Source organism: Malaclemys terrapin, chromosome 3, assembly GCF_027887155.1.
Source record: "Malaclemys terrapin pileata isolate rMalTer1 chromosome 3, rMalTer1.hap1, whole genome shotgun sequence".
NCBI classification, from domain to species: Eukaryota; Metazoa; Chordata; order Testudines; family Emydidae; genus Malaclemys; species Malaclemys terrapin.
The window spans coordinates 196372459-196395592 of record NC_071507.1 but is presented as its reverse complement, the minus strand read 5'-3'; the positions used below and the strand labels follow the sequence as shown (position 1 = coordinate 196395592).

Genomic DNA, 23134 nt, shown 5'->3' with positions numbered 1-23134 from the left:
TGATAAGAGACCGGATAGTGCGACCAGATATGAGACTTACAAGTATGGAAGTGGTTGCTGAGGGAAGCGGACTTGACTTTGTCCATGCCATACATAAGAAAGAGAAATCAAAACCAGATCCAACATCAGTAGATGACAATGCTACAGACACACGTCAATACTGTGGGAGAAACCATGAAAGACAGAAAGAAAAGTGTCTAGCTTGTGAGGAAAAAATGCCATATCTCTGACAAAATGTAATCATTTTGCAGCCAAGTGTTTGTTTTTTCCCCAGAGAGAAGAAAAACAAATCCAAGGTACATACAGTAACTAAAGAGAGCAACAATGAGTATGAGGACATTGTATGAGTGACCGAACAGATGATAAACATAGTGCAAGAAGACCCTCGTAAGCACCAGAAACAGTTGTATGCAGCCAGGTTATTTGGGAAGAAAGTGATACAATTTCAATTAGATTGATTGGGATAATGTTACAGCTTGTGCCACAGTCTGGTGAACCCAGACATATGGTTGGAAGAGACCAACCAGCTGTTAACAATGTACAACCAGATCACATAAAACCCATTGGGGAAATGTAAAATTAAATTAGGAAATCCAAGGAAAAAAATACAGACTGGACTTTGTAGTCATAGGCAATGAGACAGCACTTTTGCTTTTGGGCAGCAAGACTGTCTAAGCCATGAACCGGATAAAAGTACAGTTCCAGAACATAATGAAAGTGGATAGCAAGATGACTAAGATACATTGGATGACATTACCTTGGACTAGATGATACAGAGGGAGTATAAAGATATGTTTCAGGGAGATGGACAGTTAGATGGTGTTTATAAAACATAGATTGACACCAGTGTGAAGCCAGTTAAATTGCCAAAAAAGGAAAGTACCTATTGCATTATGACAGCCATTGAAAGATGAACTGCAGAGCTTACAGAACTATGGAATTATTCATCCTGTAGAGAAGAACACAAACTAGAAAAGCAGTCTTGTGGTGGTAAGAAAGCCATCTGAAAAGCTGAGAATATGCATAGACCCAAAGACTTTAACCAAAGCTTTGAAATGGAGCCATTCCCCTCTGCCTACAATGGAGGACGTATTAACAGATCTGTCTAAAGAGATACTTTTTACAGAATGCAATATGAAAAATGGATTCTGGCACATTGAATTGGATGAAGAATCCAGTTACTTGACAACTTGTGCAACTCCACTTGGGAGATAGTGATGGTTAAGGATGCCAATGGGAATCAGTTCAGCACCAGAGGTATTCCAGAGCAGTTTGACCCAAGTATTGGAGGGCTTGATGGGAATCTGGACAATAGAAATTGTGTTGATAGTGGGAGAGGATGATGATCCAGAACAAGCTCAGTGAGATCATGACTACACATTGCTACATTTCTTTTACAGAGATGCAGGGGAAAAAATAATAAATTGAACTTGGACAATCTCAAGTTGAGAGTAACTAAGGTGCCATACATTGAACATTTGTTGACCTCCAAAGGCCTGAAAGTAGACACAGAGAAAATAAGGGCAATTAGAGAAATGCCGAGACCCAATGATGTTAAATGAGTCCAAAAATACCTGGGAATGATCAGTTATTTGGGAAAGTTTTTCAACTGTCTGTCTGAGATCTGTGAGATCCTGAGACAGCGGACACATTGAGACACCTCATAGGAGTGGACGGACCAAAAAGAGCAAGCATTCTGGAAAGTAAAAGATTATTGGGAAGGCTCCCATTTTGAAATATTACAATGCAGATGAACCCCTGATGCTGCAGTATGACACATCCAAGTTGGGCCTAGGAGATACTATGCTGCAAGTGGGACAATCTGTTCTATTTGCAGCAGTGCATTGCCCGTGACAGAGAAGGGCTCTGCTCATATTGAAAAAGTTGTTAGCAATACTCTTTGGAATGGAAAAAAATTCACCAATACATTTATGATCACACTTCCCGCAGTTCCCATTGGCTGGGAATGGTGAATCACGGATGGTCAATGTAAACCAAATGTCTCACGCTCCGCCAGCGGATTACCCTGATGGGCCGCATGCCAAAGGTTGCCGACCCCTGGTCCAGAGCAACAGAGGCCTGGATTGATAATTGATTGTGGGGGCAGTGGGAAGAAAGACAAGAGGCATTGTCACAGTCGTGCCTCCCACTATCGAGTCCTGCTTCTCAAGTCAAGTAGTTGCAGGTTATTCTGGCCTGCCAATCTTAACTTGTGTTTCTATTGTGGCAAACTGGTTTATTATATTTCTGGTTGTTGTATGAGGAATCCAAACCTAAGAGACCCAGGAAAACAAGTCAGTCCAGGCCCCAAGAATGAGGCTGGCCTGGGAACCTTGACAAAATGTTTCCCTGAGTTTTGAGCCATGGACCTATCCAGAACACGTGCTGAACTCTGCCAGCCAACACCGCATTTACAACTACTGGATGAGTACGTGTCCCAGCATGCTCCCTTCCAATCCCTCCACAGCAGCCCCTCAGAGACTCAGGTCAGATCCCCCTAAGGTCCAGGCCCCTTCTGGACCTAGCAGAGACAGTTGATAGGTTTCCCCCATTCTCCTGTCTGGTGGACACAGAAACTGTACCTCTGGTCACCATCGAAGAGCCAGGGCCGGCTCTAGCTTTTTTGCCAAGAAGGACTGGGACCCACCGCCGAATTGCCGCCGAAGACCCGGACGTGCCGCCCCTTTCCATTGGCTGCCCCAAGCACCTGCTTCCTTCGCTGGTGCCTGGAGCCAGCCCTGCAAAGAGCACAGAAAGACACTTCAGTTCAGTGCTATTCACTCCTGGCATTTCCCCCTGATCTTGGGTATTTCTTGGCTGACCCTCCATCACACACTCATCCACTGGCACAAACTAAAGGTCCTTTTCTCTCCAGAATACTATGAGAGCTGAGGACAAGTGGAAGACTGCCTTTCAAACCCACTGTGGACACTATCTCATGATGCCTGTCGTTTTGACCAATGCCCCTGAATCCTTGGCTGAGTGCTACATCAGACCATGACCTCTCACTTGACTCTTGATCCCTGCTTTGTTCCAGGTCCCTGCTTCTGTGCCCCACCCAGCTCTGGCTCTGAATCTTGGCCTGACTCTGGCACCATCCCCATCATCTCTCATAACAATACCAAGACATTGATTACTCTCATCTCCACTCCATTACTCGGTCAATGACCCCAGCTTCCATCACCCATTAGTACATTTTTAAACAAGCATCTTTGTGCTTTCTACAATGCTGCCTTTCACATTTGGAAAGAACTCCATGTAAACATCTGCAAAGCCACCTCATTGTTCTTCCTGAAAACTCTCCTCTGCCATGATGTCTAAAAAAACCTCAACAATGGTTATACAGCTGGTGTGCTTTGACCACTGTTCCTTATGCTGATCAGTATTTTCTCATTGCTACCTTATGCTCTGTCTTCATAGAATCATAGAATATGAGGGTTGGAAGAGACCTCAGGAGGTCATATAGTCCAACCTCCTGCTGAACTGGTGACCAACACCAACTAAATCATCCCAGCTAGGGCTTTGTCAAGCCAGGCCTTAAAAACCTCTAAGGATGAAGATTCCACCACCTCCCTAGGTAACCCATTCCAGTGCTTCACCACCCTCCTAGTGAAATAGTTTTTTCCTAATATTCAACCTAGACCTCCTCCACTGTAACTTGAGACCATTGTTTCTTGTTCTGTTATCTGCCACCACTGAGAACAGCCGAGCTCCATCCTCTTTGGAACCCTGCTTCAGGTAGTTGAAGGCTGCTATCAAATCCCCCCTCACTCTTCTCTTCTGCAGACTAAATAAGCCCGGTTCCCTCAGCCTCTCCTCATAAGTCATGTGCCTCAGCCCCCTAATCAGTTTCATTGCCCTCCGCTGGACACTCCAATTTGTCCACATCTTTTCTGTAGTGGGGGTCCCAAAACTGGACACAATACTCCAGATGTGACCTCACCAGTGCTGAATAGAGGGGAATAATCACTTCCCTCGATCTGCCGGCAATGCTCTTATCTACCTGTTGTCTATTGTTTTATGCCTGGATTGTGATAAACTCTGAGGCAGGGATTGCTCAGTTTATATGTGTTTGAACTGGTCCTAGAACAATGGTATCCTGCTTAGAGCTTGGCAGGAAATGCTTTTCCTGTCCTATGAACATTTTCCAGATTTTAGACATTTTTCTCATCCCAACTCTGGATTAAAAAGTCGAAATTTCAAAAAACGTTTTCGAACTGACAATCTGAAATTTTTGGGGTCAATCAAGTGTTGTGTTTTGATCATTTCAAAATAGTCCACTGTCAACCATTTTTAATTAAAATAATTATTTGTAGTACAATTAGCTTAAATTTTGAACTGAAAGGTCCTTTTGAGCAATTTTTTGTTTTGAAAACATCAGAAGGGGACATCTTGGAAACCTTTTTCAACATATTTTTCAAGTCAAGAAATTTGTCAAAGCTGGCCCTTTCACGTGAAAGTTTCAGTTTCAACAAATTGGCATTTTTAACAACAAAAAAGTTTCACTGAAAAATTCCCAGCCAGCTCTGGTCCTGATCTCTGATGAGGCATAGAAATGCAAACACCAATCACTGGCACAAGACCATCCTTCCTTTCAGCTATTCATTGTTTGAGTGCTAGCTCAGTGGAGATCCTCCCAGAGCTATATGAAACCCTCAGGGTTTTGAATGAATTTTGTTCGCTGGTTTATATTCCTGTAGGCCCATAAACCTCTTGCCACCTGACTTTCAGCTCACAAAACCCATCCTTTAAAAAACAAACAAACAAACCTCTTAAAGCAAATTAATAAAACCCCCAAACCCATTGAGTTAAAATCATGCAAAGCCTCAAGTTTCACACAGATTCCAAGCAAAAGCTCCAAATCCACTGCAAATCCATGCCTTTGAAAGCCTGCAAAGCTCTGTTGATGCTTTCACTGAACCAGGGCTGAGCTTCAAATCGGCAATGAACTTTATCACCAGACAACATTTCCTGGTGAAAGGTTCACAGTCGGTTTGTGCTTTCCATCCCAACAGCTTTCCCCAATGTGAACCTCGCTCTCCAAACGGTGAATGGCTAATTGCATTAGCCCACTCAGACCCCCAGTGTGTTGGGCACAACACTGTCTTCATGATGTGCAGATTGCGCCACAGGAACAATAGTGTAGAGAATGTTCCCTTTCCGCTGAACAATCGAGGATCTGAGCACATACTGTACTGCTGGGTTGAAGTAAGCAAGCAATGGCCCATCTCCTCCAGGCAGCAGTTGTGCCCATCCCCTTAGCTAATCACTGGCTTGCTTTTGTCCCCCACAAGGGGTCACTTTATTCTAAAGAGCATCTGGATAGATACTACCAAAGGATCATAATTATCCACACAGATAAAAGAGATCAAACCCAACGGGCAGAGTCATAAATAGATCATATGGATCATGAGAATGGAGGGTTGTGGTTCCCAAAGGGTTAGGCTGGGAAAATAATCATGACCCTTCTGCCATGGAAGGCAATAGCAAAACTCCCCTTGATTTCAGTGGCACAGCATATGGTTCTAACTTGCATCAGTGCCAATGCTTATGTGGGTGAGTATTTTTTTTCCCCTTCTGTCTTTGCAGCGTCCTTGGCCGTTCTCTGTAGCCTGACCCATCCTTCAGAAGACTGCAAAGGAGCTGGGACCACATACATCCAGTGTGACGTCCATATCACAGCAGGAGCGTGCAGCCTAGCAGAAGCCAGGCCTTACATATACCTGTGTGACGCCGACTCTCTGCTGGATAACAGGACAAAAGTCAACTCACCCCAGGCGCTTTTTGCTGGCCTCTTTTTCAGGTTAGCCCTGGCTCTATCCCACAGCAGTGTGGGCCTGGTGCTGTTCAGCGTCTCCCAGAAGACACTTAGTGTTTGCAGAGTTGGGCGATGGAGAAGGTGGATTTCTATTTCCTAGGTTGGTGTGCTCCACTGGGTTGTGAAATCCATTCAGTGTGCATATCAAAGCATCTGCCCCCCACATCTTTTAAAGCATTCAAGAGACCTCAGAAAATCCATCTAGTAAACAGCCCGCTTTGTTCCTCTTTAGATTTTAATATTTATCTTCTGATCCAAAGCAACATCTGGTGAATGCCAAGGGGGGAAAGGATTAGTCATTATGAAAACCAGAAGGGATTTCCCCCCCCCCTTCACCTCTCCAAAGAGATTCATGGGTAAAAAGTCGCAGAGGATCTGGCAGGCTGTACGTTGTTTACTCAACAAGGGTGCACAGACAGTTACTGTAGCTTTAGGCTTTGGAAACCATGGGCCAAATTTGCTGGTGTAAATTGGAACTACTCCATTGAAGTTAATGGAACTACGCCAGTTTACACCCGCAAAGAATTTAGTCCTATAATTTGTGGTGGGGGTGGAGCGAAAAGAATAAGAGAATGAAACTTTCCCATTTGTGTTTTTTTTTAAGTCCTTCTTCCTAACCAAATAGATAAACAGACCATAACCAGCTTATTGGCCCAAGATTTTCTGTAAACTAAGCCAAACTCTCAGCGGATGTAAATTGGCATCATACCATTGATTTCAGTGGCACTATTCTGATTTACACCAGCGGAAGATCTGGCCCCATCTTCTCCTGTTGCAAGATACAAGTTAATCAATCGGAGTCACTTAAACCCCGAGATGAGAGCAGCAGGCATTACAGTATGCATATAACAAGGAGGACAAGACTGCCATTGTGAAAATGCTTTTCCAAAACCCGAACACCACGTGAAACTAGCCTGGTTTGAGGTATCTGGGCTTTGAGTCTCCTCTTCCTCACATCAGTATAAAACAGAGTAACTTCCCTGGAGTCAACTGATTTACATTTGTATAAAGTCAGTGCGGTCAGAAGAGAATCAGATTCCTTGGGGCAGATCCTGGAGCTATTTCTCATTTACACCAGCTAAGGATCTGTGCCATTGCTTTTTATTATTTCTGATTTCCATAGCACCAGATTATTCTAACACTTAACAGACACAAATAAATACATAGGGTCCTGATTCTTCTCTCCCTTATACCTGGTTTACACCTGGGTAATTCCATCGACGTGGATGCTCCAGTGACTCTATGCCTGGTTTGCAGTGGTGTCAGAGAAGATCAAGCCTACCATCCCTACTTTAGTGGGTTTGCCCACACAAGGCACTGGAGAATCAGGTCTATAGTCAGGGCTTCAGTGTCTGGCTCATAGAATCCAGAAAGGGAGAAAAGACCTTTGAGGTCATTCAGTCTCTCTCCCTGCCAACTCATATAGTTCAAAGCCATGCTTTGTCTAGTCTAGTTATAAATGTCCCAAAAGGTGGTGCTACCATCATTTCCATCTCCATCGACCCAGCAGTGTCTATGTCACCACTTAGGTCAGCTTAACTGCATCGCACAGGGTGTGAATTTTCTCACAGCCTGGAGTAATTTAGTTAAGCCAACCTAACTTTGTAGTAAAAAGAACAAGGAGTACTTGTGGCACCTTAGAGACCAACAAATTTAGTTGAGCATAAGCTTTCATGGGCTAAAGCCCACTCCATCAGATGCATGTAGTGGAAAATACAGTAGGAATGCTGCAAGTTCACATCCCCATTTACTATGCTAAATAATTCTGCTCTCCATTTGGTGCTTATGTAACATCAACAGACCCCAGTTGTCAGTGGGCGGGATCAAACTTGGGGCCTCTGGAGCTAAATGCATGAGCCTCTACTGCATGAGCTAATAGCCAGCTGGCTGTTAGTTAAGGCTGCAGAACAGACACAATCTCTCTCTCTGAGGGTACGTCTACACTACCCGCCAGATCAGATCAGCGGGTAGTGATCGAACTATCAGGGAACGATTTATCACATCTAGTGTAGACGTGATAAATCGATCCCTGATTGCTCTGCCGTCGACTCCTGTACTCCACCGCGGTGAGAGGGGGAAGCGGAGTCGACGGGGGAGCGGCGGCAGTCGACCCAGCACCGTAAGTATGCGAGGTAAGTCAACCTAAGATACGTCGACTTCAGCTACGCTATTCTCGTAGCTGAAGTTGCATATCTTAGGTCGATCCTCCCCCTCCCCCCTCCCCAGTGTAGACGTGGGCTGAGTGCCACTTTTTTAGATGGGATAGAAAACCACACCCAGGAGATGTGTGGGTTACACTTACACTCTTCCAGTATTATAGATTTGTTATTAGAGCTGGTCAAGTATTTCCTGACAAAACTTGGCTTGTTGGAAAATGCTAATTTGTGGAACCCGAAATAATGTGTGGGAAAGAGTCAGTTATGAAGAATCTCCCAATTCCAAAATTGCAATTTGTTGAAATGACCCTTTTCAACATTTTCAAAACAAAAAAGTTTCATTTTCCTGTTCAAAATGACTTTGTGTCTAAACTTTAATTAATTTATACTTTAAAAAAAGGTAATACATAAAAAGGTCACAATTTGAAACAAAAGCTTCTGAAATTAATAAACCAAAACATTTTGATTGACCTGATCTTTTTTTTCCCTCATGATTATCTGTTTGTGGAAGTGTTCGATATTTTGGCTTTTTATCCAGATTCAGGATGAGAAAAATATTCAAAATTGTGAAAAATTTTGTGGGACTTGACAGCCATTTCCTATCCAGCTCTAACTGTTATCTTCCTCTAGTGATCGCGTCTTTTCACACCCCAGTTTCACACTGGCTTCAATGAACCTACTCCTGATTTCCACTAGTGTAACCATGAGGACTGTCAGACCCATATGTGTTTAATTCTTAGTGCCAAATCCAGCTTTCATTGAACAGAATGCAAGTTTTGCAATTGATGTCAGTGGGATCAGGATGTGACCCTTAACCTTCAGTTTGTCCCTCCAGCTCTGATTATTTTTGTTGCACTTCTTTAAGCTCACCATTTCTTTAATCATTGTCCAGCAGTGAGGTGCCCAGAAATGAAGTAACTGTTACCGTTGTGGTTAACCCAGGATCATACAGAGTGTGTCCATTACCTATAAATTAATTCCCAGTGTAAGATCAGATTAAACTCCCATTCCTGTCTCTTGCGAGAGCCCCATTGACTTCCATTCAAACTGGATGCAGCCCTTAGTTTGTTTATTGCATTGGATATAGCCATCTCCCCATAAAAATGTTGGCTATTTAAAGAATACATTTTTTCCTTGCAGCAGAAAATATGATGCAGCCTTGAAAGATACCCTCATCCCATTAAATTACTGTACAGGACAAGAATAGTTCTCAAAGTGTTGCTATCACGAAGCTAATGCTGTTCCTTAAGGCTGACTTTCTGTTGTTGATGTGGTGGAGGGAGTGATTTATTTAAATAAATAAATAAATAAATACAAAATCATTGTTAAAATGGCTCCGATACCTGCAAAGGTTTTTGTTAACGCAGCTCTGTCTTTAATACACCACCAGTTGTGCTAAAAAATGGCAATGAAACAAACATCCCCCAAACCCACTGCCATGGCTGCTGTCTCCTTGAACAATGGCATGGTTTGAAAACTGCAGATTCATCAGTTGGTTGGGATCCTGGTACTCCCAAGCAAGTTAAGGGCCAGATTTTCAGATGGGTTGATTTCCCTTAGGGTAAGCCACTAACCCACTTTGGCCCTTTTGTCAATCTGGCCCGAGGTGCATTGTAGAACAATGTAGCTTATCTCTTTTTAGGCCCCATCATGTAAGTTACATCAGCTTAAACCCTTACCTATTATTTCTGAATTTGCTCTGAGAAAAGAGTTTGGTTGTCTCCATCCAAATTCCCAGTGACTAGATACCCGCATCGCAAAAACTACTGCCAAATAGATTGAATTGACTTAGCAGGCTTGAGTTGCCATTGCCTTGTACCTCGTGTCACCATTTATACCTGTGTACAATGGGCGTATAATATGCCCAATTCAGAGTGGTAAGCATTTTTGAGCTGGTGTAAATGACTGCACAAGGTGAAAGGCGGTGGAGAATCAGGCCCAGAGACTGAGTTCTCTTATCTGTAATAGGTACAGTGGCTGAGATAGACTACCTTTGGGTTGAGGTTGAGTAGTACTGCTGCCCACTGTGTTGGGATGGGTTTGTGGATAAACCGGGGACTTCATTTTTCTGAAATCAGATCTAAATTCACACACAAATCCACAAACGCATTCACTGAATTTTTTGGGCGGGAAAGGAAGAGAGTTGGGGGAAAGGAATGCAAATTGCAGCCAGACATGAAAATGGGACGTCTACTTCCTGGGCCTGATCCAAAGCAGAGTTAAGTAACTGGGAGGCTTTCCACTGCTTTCAAGGGACTTTGAATCAGACCTTCACAGCTCCCCATAGTAAAATGCTACCAAAGTGAGCAGCTGTCAGCAGCAAGACCCAGTAAGAACACCCTTTACCTATTACCTTTGCTGCTCCTTCTTCTCTCTGTGTGACAGAAGCCTTTGGAGCAAGTGTCTTCGTGTAACTGGCACATATATCGAATCTGCTTAGTCTGGGCTGTTAAGTAAGTTTAATTAATTTACTAAGTTAATGTTCCAGTGCTAGCAACAAAGCATCATTGCAATCAGCTGGGGAGCAGGAATTGGAACCCTAAATGAGCTCATTTTTTCACAGTTGGAATTAGGGACCAGTTAGCCAGTTGTGTGGTTTTCCAATTTCTCCGCTTGCCCTAAGGGAGTAGCAAGTTATTCATTCCCCATTGCTAAGTGTGAATAAGATCGGGAAAGGGGGGTAAGGGGGGGATCCAGACAAACCCTGCTCGGTGTATGCTTCCATCTTTAACTCTCACAGTGGCAATTCCTTAGTCCTTATCTGCACTTACCTCCTTCCCTTGGTCCTGGAAGAGCATTTGCTAGCATTTGTAACTGTTTTGTGAAGCTGAAAGGCATCACTGAGAGATATTTACTGCATGTGTTGTCATCAGGAGGGTTTGCAGATAAAGGGTGGGGGGAAACAAATAAACAATAAAAGAATGGAAACAAAATTACAGAAATTTGCAAAGTTTGACAAATGGTGGGCAGGAGTTGCCACAAGCTAATGGCTTGCAATGATTAATAAGAGTAAAAATAATTGCATTTCATTAAGATTGATGACACCCCATTTAACCTCCCTTCTCGTTTCAGCCCTAAAGTGGAAAGAGATGAAGTTCTCATCTATAATAGCTCCTGTAACATTACCATGGAAACTGAGGCAGAGATGGAGTGTGAGGGAGCTAATCAGCCAATTACCGCCAAGATTACTGAGATATGGAAAAACTGGGGCCAGAACACTCAGGTATAATCAAATCTTTTTTACAGACTGATTCAAACAGCTTAAAATTAAATTTGTAATATTGTGTACATTTAAAGGGAAAAAAAACCAATTTAGGCTGAGCAGTGGCAATATATAATTTTAAATGCTCTCCAACTTTGAACAGCAGTTCTAATGCACAGCAGATGAATTAATGGTTAACTATGGTTAATCACATATTGATCAAATATAAATGAGGGCTGCCTTGTTTCCTTTAACTTCCTTTATAGCTTATGTCTTTTTTTTTCTTTTTAGACTCTCCTTTCTGTGTACAAATGCCAGCTCTGTTCCTAATGTAGTTTCCTCCTTATCTACATCCCTTTGTCAAAGATCCCAGCTCGGGGTACTAGGAGTTCTAAGTTGCCTTTAGAGCCTGAACATTAAGCAGTGGTTCGGTCCAAATAATCTCTTTTGATGCATTCATTTGTACCTGTTTGCTCTTTGAAAGATGGGTCGGTGTGTCATAATCAGGGAACAAAATTTATCCCTTCCGCCCTTTTTAAAAATGGTCTCAATTTTAATTGCAAATCTGTGAGCCACTTTCTTGATCTCCCTTCAAAATCTCAAGGGTGTGAAGTGGCAGAGAACACTATAGATGAAACAAATTCATCATAGCTGCTGAAGTGCAGGTGGTGTGGAGAGTTTGGTAAATGTAAAACATCTCCTCACCCCTACCCTCACCCTAAATGTTATTTGCTCAGAATCTCCCAAACAGACTGCATGGGCGTGTCAGGCTGTGTTCAAAGCTGCTGTTCTCATGATGGTGGGAATGGCTTAGTTGTGTAAGCATGTTTGCAACACATTGGTCTGATTCGCTTTCCATTTGCGCTGGTGTGATACAGGAGTAACTCTTTTGGAGTCAGTTGAGTTATAGCCATGTAAAAACTGGTGTGAGTGAGATGAGGCAGACCCCTCAATCCACTCAGCAGCATCAGCTGTGCCTTTTATGCTTGATAAATCCTCAGAGAAACAGAGTATCATGTAATCTACTGAGCATGGATGAGACCTAGAAAACAGAGGTCCTCTTTGCTCTGTGCTGATATTAAAGATTTTGTGGTAACTTTTAACCCTGCTGTCTTTGGCTGAAATTTCCACCTCCCTATCATTATGCATTGTGCCATCTAGCTGATGCCCTCCACCCCAGAAGGAGCTGCACTGCCGTGGCCTAGTGATTCCTGTATGTATTTTGAACCAAATTCTGAAGTCCTGATTGGGTCAAAATTCTCTGAATTTGGCCTGTTGTTTGTAATGCTCTTTTGGATGAAGGGTGCTAGGGTCATTACTGCAGCTGAATCTCGTAAAGTGATATTGTTACTCTCCACTCCCTTAAAACATTTTAATTTTGTTATTGCTCATTGTTTGAAGACTCAGTCTAGGCCAATAGTGTTGGCCTCTAGAAGGCTACATAAGACATTTTTTCCCCCTGTTGATGTTGTCCACTTTCATGTTGGCAACCACGTTTCCCTGGGCTTCTAGCCCTTTGCAGGGGCCAGGATGATTCCCCCTTTTTGTTGCTTTGTTTACTTCCTCATCTGTTAATCAGCCTGACTAATCACAATATCAGTAGTTTGCACAGCTAAGGGAAAAAGTTTCCGGTCAGCACTGTTGTGGGGCCAGCAGGGTGACCTCTTCGGACCAATCTTTGGCGGCTACTCTTTTTTCTTTCCCCTCCCCTAAATGAAATGCAGAACTCATTCCCAATGGTATCATAAAGCACAGGCTCTGGTGTATATGAACTACTGGGTGCTACTGGAGGGCATCAGACCTGTTCCATGACACACACAACTGTGCGTGATAGACTCTGTAGTCCCAACACTGAAAACAGATTGTTCTTTAACTCGAGTGCTTGAGGCCTGCGCTTTGGGAGCAAGAGGAGGAGCCAAGTTCTGTCCCCGCTAGAGGCTGTGCTGTGCAGCATAGTGAAAATCATGAAGTCCTGGGTGTCTTGAACAAACCGAGGGGGGAGAGATGCAGAAACAGGGATGCTTGGATTTTGGGTCTGCTTAATGAATCCAGAGGTGTTTTGGAAGTAGGCTTCATTTTATCCATCTCCCCCAAATTGGTGGGGTGATGGGGGGGGGGGAGTTCAGATAAATGGTTTTAATTTTGGTCCCTTTCTAGTTGACAGCATCCTGTTAAGATTTATGACCCACTGCAGCTTATGCATGCTTCACGATAGAGGTTTAAATCATGTCATGCGAACTGGCCTTGCCTTTCCACTGGAAATAATGGTCCCCAGCTTCAATAGCAGACAGTAAAATGCATTAACAACATCCTGTGTATTTGGATAATGGCACTATTAACAAGCAGCACAACATACCATAGCAGTAACAGGACTTTGCCTCTTTATAGTAAGACCTTACGCTTCCATTGCGCCTTTCAATTGAGGATCTCAAATCACTTTGCAGAGGTTGGGGCTGATCCTCAGCTGCTGTGTAGCTCCACTGACTTCATGGTCTGCTGATACACTCCAGCTGAATATCTGGACCGTTATAACAATGATCTTAGTTATATTGTGGGAATACCTAGATGCCCCAGTTGTGAACAGGGCCCCATTGTGCTGGGCGCTCGGCAGACACATAGTAGGAGACAGTCCCTGCTCCAAAGAACTTGAATTTAATATGAGGCAAGATGCAACAAATAAGTGTGACAAACAACGGCAGGCATGAGGGCAATACAAATAGGGTCATGAGGTTGCCGGGTAGTTGTTAAACAATTGGGTAGTTCATGATGGCTCCAAATATTTCTTTAGTGAGGAAAGATGATCCAGTGATTAGGGCACAAGCTTGAGATTTGGATTCAAGTCCCTGCTCTGCCACAGACTTCCTGTGCCTTCGGTAAGTTACTTAGCCTTTCTGTGCCTCAGTTTCCCATCTTTAAAATGGGGATAACAGCATTGCCCAGCACCCTACCTTACAGAGGCATTGTGAGGTGAACTACATTAAAGACTGTGACGTGCTCTGCTATTATGGTGATGGGGGCAATATAAGTGCCCAAGAGACTTGTAAAATTATTGGTCAGTTAAATCAGCTGATCCCAAATGAAGCATGAAGGTGGGAGAAAAATGTCAGACATCCTTCCTGGAAAAATCTTCAGCGTTTTCCTACCAGTTCTACTGATGCGTAAGCAAAACAGTCATTAATTGGCTGACTCCATGTAGGTGTCACAGCAGGGACGGCCTTGGAGAGGTATTTGATGGAGTTCTTACTGATCAGCTCAAAAGGGGCATTCCAAGTGTAATGGGGTTAGGGGCAGGGGTATTTTAAATGGGACCCTAATCCACCCTAACTTATCTTGGTGGGATGAGAAGCACCCTGTGGTTCCCTGCTCTCAGCATTGCCCAGAGGAACAGGCTAGATTTAGTTCCCTGCCTGTAGGATGGTTGGGATAGTAGTAACTTCAAGGGACTTTCTTCCCTGATTTACCTAGTGAAACTACACCTGCAGGGCCCTGCCTACTGGGTCTCCAGAATACTAAGGGGTTGGGTTTAAGGCTGCAACCCAATTATCCTTCCTCTTGAGGGACCTCACAGCTGCTCGTGAGACCCTGGACTGAGCCTGAACAATGGAAACTATGATGAAGAAGCTTCCAAATCACTTTGCTCTCTCTTCACGGTACCTCCTCCCCAGTCACTCCTCTTACCCTTGTCAGATCCATCTGTGAGGTGGAGTGCTCTCACCCGCTACTAGACAGACTCCCAATAAGTAACATATCCCTAACTGGAGTAGTAGCTTTATCTTGAATCAAACCCTTAAAAAGGGGCACACGCAAAACATCAAATCAAAGAAAACAGATTTATCTTTCTCAGGAACAGCCTAAAAATGGGAGAAAACTTAGCAGGTTTCAGAATATACTAAGCAGTTGAAAGACGGTAAAATATACTGAAGCAATCCTTACGCTATTTCCCACACTCAGATGAACAGACATGCTAAAGTATTTATTCTAGATGAGTACACACATACAAAAACACTTTTAACAGCAATAGTCTCTGTTGTGGGTGGTGAAACTTGGCTCTTTGGTTTCATGGTTCCCGAAGGGTCTGTGATGGGAATAATGCTCTGCCCACCTGGCTATGGCTTCACTCAGATTCCCACACAAATGATCTCAGCAATGTCCTGAGCCCCCCTTTCCTCTTTTTGCGCAAGTCCCAAGTCTTCCCCTACAACAGAGACCCTGGTTCGAAAGGTCAACAGATGCTGCTCCCCAGTGCACTTGAGTGAATGAAAGAGACCCACCTCCAAAGCAGGTAAATGCACCAGCTGAGTACTTACCAGGGAAGCCGTAGTCAAGGGTAGCCTGAAAAGGAAAACCCATCAACTTCTGAGCGCTGCACTCCTCTGCCTGCTGCGAGGCAGGGCCACCATCATCTGGGCTGTGCATTGCTCACACAGGGCTTTGCCCCAGGACTGAACCGGAAAATCTTCCGTACAACCAGCTGCAATTACCCCACAGTATTTGCCGCCTTCTCCCTGGCTCAGGGGATGCCAGAACTCCCCAGGCTAATGCTGTTCATGACTCCCTGTGCGGCTGGTCTCAGGACTGTGTGGTACGGGGTTACTGGGCTCCCATAGCTCATCCCCTCCTGCCTGCTCCACTCACTCTCCTTTGCTGACTCTCTGTGACTCTCTCTCGTTCCCTTATCACGTGTCTCTGACCTCCCTGCCCACTCCCTACAGCTCCCCATCTCTGGTGCTGTTGTTCACTCACCTCTACAGGGCCCTGCCCTGCTGAGCCTGTCACTTGTTTAGTGCGTAGGGTTCCCAGGCATCCGATTTCCAACCAGAACGCCCGGTTGAAAAGAGGCCCTGGTGGCTCCAGTCAGCACTACTGACCAGACTGTTGAAAGTCCAGTCGGCGCTGCAGTGGGGCTAAGGCAGGCTCCCTGTCCGGCCCCTAGGTGCAGGGGCGGTCAGTGAAGCTCCATGTGCTGTCCCTGCCCCGAGCGTCAGCTCTGCAGCTCCCATTGACTAGGAGCAGCACTGAGCCAGGGCAGGCAGGGAGCCTGCCTTAGCCCTCTTGCGCTGCCAACCGGGAGCCGCCTGAGGTAAGCACTGCCTGGCTGGAGCCCACACCCTGACCCCCCGGCCTGGGTTGGAACCCCCTCCCGCACCCTAACTCCCTCCCAGATCCCGCACCCGCACCCCAACACCCTGCCCCAGCCTTGAGCCCCCTTCCACACTTCAAACCCCTAGACCCAGCCCAGAGCCCCCTCCTGCACCTGAAACCCCTCATCCCTGTCCCCACCCTAGAGCACACACACCCAGCCAGAGCCCTCCCTCCCTCCCACAGTCCAACCTCCTGCCCCAGCCCTGAGCCTTCTCCCACACTCCAAACCTCTTGGCCCCAGCCCCACTCCAAAGCCTGCACCCACAGCCAGAGCCCTCACCCCCTCACACACCCCAACCTCCTGCCCCAGCCTGGAGCCCCCTCTGGCACCCTGAACCCCTCATATCTGGCCCCACCCCAGAGCACACACCCCCCCCAGCTGGAGCCCTCACCCCCTCCTGCACCCCAATCTCCTGCCCCACCCCGGTGAAAGTCAGTGAGGGTGGGGGAGAGTGAGCGATGGAGGGAGTGGGGCTGGAGGGAGTGGGGACTCTGAGATGGGGCAGGGCAGGGGTGGGGCCTCGGGGTAGGGGCGTGACAGGGGCAGGGCAAGGGTGTTCGGTTTTGTGCAATTAGAAAGTTGGCAACCCTATTAGTGCGGGTCCCCAGTCTCTGCACCGACCCTTGCTCCACACCTTGGCTCTTGTGCTGCTGCTCCTCCCTTCCAGGCATCCAGCTACAGCAACTCACCCCACCTGGGGCTGCTCTCGCTGTCTCCCCTTCCCCCAGCACGTGCAAAGGCTGGGACCTGAGCTGAGGCTCCCAGGTTGGCCTGGCTGCCAGGTCAATCAGACTGACTTGGGGGACTAGCTACTTCCCATTGGCCCTGATCTGGAGCTGTCTGATTGGTCGGAAGCTCTGTCAGTCCCAGGATCCTAAATTCCTTGTTCAAGCAAAATTCCCACTGAAGACTGTGGGGCAGATCATCATCTTATGTAAATTATCATAGCTCTGTTAACTTCAATGGAGCTGGGACAATTTACTCCAGCTGATAACTTGCCCCTTCAGGATTAATCCCTAACCTATTGTTTTTAAATCAGTCTTGGATTTAGCTGCATATTTCGAATGTCCCAAAGCAGGTTTAGAGGTGGAGACTTTACCCCGTTGGTTGTGACGTTCTGATCCAGATGACCATGCCCTCAAATTTCATGGTGTTGCTTTGGCCCTTTATAGAGATCAGAACCAGTCACTAAGCTTAGATCTGTGCTTGAACGTCGCTGAGGATGGGGCCAGAGATTTTGGAAAACGGGGATTTTATTTCAGACTCCCATCTTCTCATCTGTGTCGTGTTTGAAATACATGCCACCATATGATTTAATTAGGTCATGCATGCAAAGTAACAAGCCTCTGCCCCAGCATTCTATTAACATTTGTAAATTGCTCAGTTATTAACTGGGGGAAGAGCTGTGGAATCTTTTTATATCTGTATATAATGCAATTTAGCCTACTTAAAATAATAATAAAAAGCTCTGATTGTCTATCCCACAGGACTTAATTAGCTCACAGTTTCATGATACACTGAGTAATGGCAAGATACAAATAAAAAAAAATGTTCTAATGCTCAGTCACTACCTGTCCACTTTACCTCTGGTGCATAATGAGTTGTCAGCCACCGTGACACTGATGAGATGTGTAAAACATGCTGATACACAAGGAGCGGATGCTCATGGGAAGGTTTGACCAGACTTGGGCGTCTCTGAACTATTATGCTTAGTGAGCCTTCAGATTATTATTCCAGATCACTGGACCAGACCTAATCATCATGCAAGCATGCTGTTTGAGCAATGTTTTCCTTGTACTGACTCCCCTCCTCCTCTGGCCCAGATGGGTGGTATAATGTATATCGCTGGGCACATGCCACATATATTAAGTCAATCGTTGGAAAACCTAACTGGTATGGTCGTGAATTTGTTACAACCCGACCCTTGAGGGGATCCTATTAAGGAATAGAAGGGTAATAAAAATAACGTGCTAGATAAAAATGCTATACAGGAGTACAGCTCTGCCTGTGTAAGCTGTGCTTCCTTTAAGTTGTTTTTAAAGAGGAGAATACAGGAAGGATGTGAGGCTTAAGTAGTGGCTTAGAAAGTTGTAAATCTGTGATTTCTTAGCCCAAAGATTAATACTGTGGGTGTCTCTGCACAGGTTGGGTGCCTACATTAGTCACTTAAGATGAGATAAAGGAAAGACTATGGCTGAGATTTCCGTACCTACTTAAAAAGAACAGGAGTACTTGTGGCACCGTGCCACAAGTACTCCTGTTCTTTTTGCGGATACAGACTAACACGGCTGCTACTCTGGTACCTACTTAAGAGACCTGGATGTTCAACTTCTGTTAATTTCAATGGGAATTGGGTCTCCTAATCCTTTAGACAACTCTGCAAATCTTAACTCTGGTCTTTGCTTTTGATTTACACTTACCTTACCTGCCATCCTCCCTCCCCGTGTACTGGCCTGGATAGAGTATAAGGCAACCCACTATAACTACCTTTTATTCATTTCATTAATTTTACTGCTCATGGAGCATAGAGTGCACGTTTCGGGTCACCCACTTCCAGGGAGCCTGGTCTCTTGCCAATGTTGTGGCCTGCTCTATCTTGTGGGTGATGTGGAAAGCCATGACATTCCGCCAGAGTGTGAAGCCGGCTGTGAGGTCTTCTCCATCCCGATTTGTTGGCTCAAACACATAAAGTTGTCAGGCTGGCATGGACTCTGGCATATGAAGCAGATGGCCAAGCTGCCTGAGTTGGCGTTCAGTCACTTGGGAAGACATTGGAGGCTGGTTGGTCTGACTTAAAATATTAGGTAATATATAAATATGATTTATAATATAGCTACCTGCTTCCCCTATAACAATGACCAGGAAGGGAAGTGCAAATTTATATATAGCTATAAAATTGTATCTATTTGATAGTCTCCCTTTCCTCTCACCTTCTTTTTCACTTGTCTTAGGTGGGCTTCAGGATAGAGCAAAGATGGTCTTTGTCTTACATCCCACATCTCCACCCACTCCTGTACCAAGCATAGCTTGGCCAGACCAGAGAATCTGGCTCTTAGTGGAGTATTTTAGGATAGGAGCAATAAGAAGAGCCCCAGTTATATTAGTTAAAGTCAAAAATTTATAAGGGATGTTAACCCTCATGCTTCAGGGCATGAGCAGACTACTAACTGCTTGTGATTAGGAAGCAACTTTCCACTCTGGGCAGCTCCACAATTGTCTATAATAGGGTAGTTTGCATCTTCCTGTGAAGCATCTGGTATTGGAGAGAGTATCCTGGACTAGAGGGATCATTGGTTTGACCCAGCATGGCCTTGTCTATTTAAACCATCATGGGACCAGTCTGTGGGTCCAGTCACACAAGATGTTGTGAGATCTTCCGGAGAGGTTCTGGGCAGTTTTGACTCCTGGTGAATTGACTGAGAACTGAGTACACTCAGTGTCTTACAGGACAAGGCTCTGCCTGGGGAACTGTTTCCAATGGTACCACTCAGATTGGGCCTGCTGACCTTCCCTGCATACTGTACAGAGTAGAAAGAATGGGAGGTAGGTTCTTCTCCATTGAGGGCCTGCAGCTCTGGAATACTCTTCCTCCTCATTCAGCAGAGCAAATCCATGATATTCTTCCAGGCAAGACCTTTTTAGGGCTGCTCATTATTGTCTGGAGGGCAGTGGGGTGTCCACCTATTGCATGTTAAGGATGAGATGTTGGCATTTTGTCACTCCTGCTCGTACACTGCTCGTCCATTTTGTGGTCGGTTGTGTTTTCAGTTTCATTCTGTGAGTGCCCAAGTCCTTGTGATGTACTGGAGCCTAATAGTTGAAATTTATTATCATTATTAATGGCCAGGAATGTTCAGCATTTCCTCCTTGCCAGCAAAGCTTCTCACAGCTGCACCATCCTCTCAGGCTTCTCTCATGCCCTTTCTCTTCCACCAAGCCCTCTAGCTTCCTCACTCCCTTTCCATCCTCTTCTCATTCCTTCACCCTGTCCCATTTGTCTGAAAATCCTAACCCTGGCATGAAGGGCGACCACTCTTAGATTCCCTCCTCAAAACTCTCCTTTGCCATGATGTCTACAAAAGACTTGACGGTGGTTAGGCAGGCAGTGCCTATACTCCTCCATCTACCTGTCTGCATTCATTTATTGTCTCTTTTCTTGTATTTAGACTGTAAGCTCTTTGCGGGAGGGCTCATCCTTTTTTCTTGTTTGTGTGTGTACAGTGCCTAGCACAGTGGGGCTCCGAGGTGCTCCGTCAATACAAATAATAATAATTTTCCTGGTATGCCCCCAGTGTCAACTCACCTGTTGCTATACCTCTAAATACAGCAGTCTACGATGAGAATCCAGGAGAATTTGTGTCTGCCTTGTCTTGTCTTTCTAACACCAGGTCTACACTGTACACTTACTTCAGTATAACTACATCATTCAGGGATGTAAAAAATCCACACCCCTGAGCAATGTAGTTATACCGACCTTAACCCGCCCTGGAGACAGTGCTATGTAGATAGGAGAGCTTCTCCCGCCGACAAAGCTACCGCCTCTCGCGGAGACTAAGAGACTAAGTGACTTGTTTAAAGTCACACAGGAAGCCTGTGGCAGAGCAAAGATGGGAATGCAAGTCTCAGAGGTCCTAGGATGTGCCCCAAGGTCCAGCTTTTGTAAGGGAATGGAGGCCTATTGAGGACACTATACAAGGACTGGGGGCTGCTCTGTCAACGGCTGTCAGGGGAGAGGTGAGAAGCTAGTCGGGAGCCTGAGTTCTATTCGAGGCTCTCCCACTGGCTCCCTGTATGACCTTGGCCAAGTCACCTGAAATCTGCATTTCACTTTCCCCACCTGTGAAATGGGGCTAATGACACGTCTCCGCTTTTCAGCTCTACCCATGGAAAGAACTGTCTGCTGGGAAGTATTTAGCAGCAGCAGCAGCTTGGTTCTCAGGCAGTACCCAATGCTGCTGTGTTTAAGTAGCAAACATTAATGTGGGTTCCAAACCAATCCCTGCCAGTTTATATTGATAGGAAAACAAACAAGCTCCCCAAACTCATAACACATTAATAGTATAGGTTTTCTCCCATTTCCCCTCAACCTCTTCCCACATCCTAATTCTCTCTCCCCCCTCCTCCCCAGCTTTCACTCACACATACAAAATAATCAATGAAACTGAGGAAGGATGATCTTGTGATTAACATACTGGCTTGAGACTTAGGAGTAGGGCTGGTTGAAACTGTTTTTTGATTAATTATTCTTATTGTTTACAAAAAGACATATCTTTCTAAACTTATTTTGTAAATCTCAGCTCCTCCCTTCCCCCCCCCAGATTATTCACTTTACATTCTGTAACCTGTTAACCTGGTACAGAGAGACCCTCTGAGGGGCCCACTAATCCCTAAAAGATTTGCAAACCACAAAAAAGTCTATTGTAAAAAAAATAAATAAATAAAACCCAACAAAATAAAACCAAAAAAGCCAGTCTTGAGGGTGCAGATGATATCAGTGCTGACAGAGGTACCTTCTGCAAGGTTGTTAAGCTGTAGAGCTCCAAGATGGCTGCCGCAATAACCACAGGCAATGTGAAGAGATAAATGGTTGACCCTAGCCCGTGTCAGGTTAGGATTGATGCCACTATCAGCCCTAGTGCCTTTGCAATGATTTTTTAAAAAATCTCTGATCGAGTGTGTTATCTAGTTAGTGGCATGAGGGCAATAGCCCAGAGGGAGTGGGAAGAGGAAGAGAGAAAAGAAAAAGAAAAAAGGTCATTCCGGGAGGACAATCTTTGTCGGACTAAATGAGAAAAAAAGACCTTGCACAAAAAGGGGAGGTAAATAAATAATAAAAGTGGCTGCTAGGTGTTTGGGAAAAGGAGAAGTGAAATTGCTTCTTTCTCTCTCTCTTTTATTTTTTGGTTTAAGTGGGATGGGCCTTGGGCTGCAATGAGAAATTTAGGAGATGTGCCAAAGATTTTTTTTTTCTTTGCTTGAACTTTTTGCAGCCTGATGTACAGCCTTAACTCTTTCTTCTCTCCTTCAGGAGCAAAAGCCCAGGGCTGATTTGGGTCTTGCTCGCACAGCCCTTCACAAGCACAAATCGGTCAGGGGCCCTGATCCTGCACCTGACTCGCCTGGAGCCTCGTTGACTAATGAGGCCCCAAGCTGCTGCACCGAGGTCGACCGGTGTGGAGTCAGTTACAGGTTGGGGTTCCTCCTACTAGCAACCCAAAGCCCATTGAGCCTTCCAATTGATTGTAAAAGGGTGTTAGATCAGACCTTAAGTGAGCTCCGAATGCGACCCCTCGTCTTATAAACAAACCACTTCCCCTCCCCCAACCAGAGGCACGTAGATGCAGAGTAGAAACTGCTGCTCTTTATTAAAAGGCGCTTCCTACAGGGAACGGAAAGCAAAACTTGACCCTTCTTTGGGAAGAGAAAGCTGAATTAGGGTCACGTGGGTTCAGGAAACGGTCTGAAGGGCTGGGGGGCGGGAGGGGAGAGAAACTGCTCTCACTTTGCTCCGAAGCTGTTGCACGGAGCCTCACTGCTGCTGCCGGTTTTGCTATTTAATTGTGACAGAAATTCTGATGGACTCATTTGGCATTAAGGCAAAATGAAAAAAAAATTCTCTGTTTGAATACGTGGCTTTGATTCTCAGTCCGTTAGCCTTGCACGTTTATTTATTTAATGCTTGTGTCAAGTGCTGGAGGGCCAGGCGCTGGGTCTGGATCCTGCTCTGACTGAAGGCAAAGGCAAAGCCCCCTCTCCCTCCTGAATTCAGCAGCAGCACAGTTGCGGCCCCTTAGGATCTACACAGCATTTTGGGC

The 23134-nt window shown here is 45.3% G+C and overlaps 1 protein-coding gene across 7 annotated transcripts in view; it reads left to right on the top strand.

The window, feature by feature from the left end:
- Positions 1–23134, top strand: part of PKHD1 (PKHD1 ciliary IPT domain containing fibrocystin/polyductin) — a 390722-nt gene that overhangs the window by 96135 nt on the left and 271453 nt on the right. For all 7 annotated transcript variants that reach the window (XM_054023612.1, XM_054023614.1, XM_054023615.1 and 4 more), the window contains 2 exons: positions 5590–5803; positions 11047–11197. In XM_054023612.1, the coding sequence (XP_053879587.1) occupies positions 5590–5803; positions 11047–11197 (365 nt within the window). The remainder of the gene's footprint in view (positions 1–5589; positions 5804–11046; positions 11198–23134) is intronic.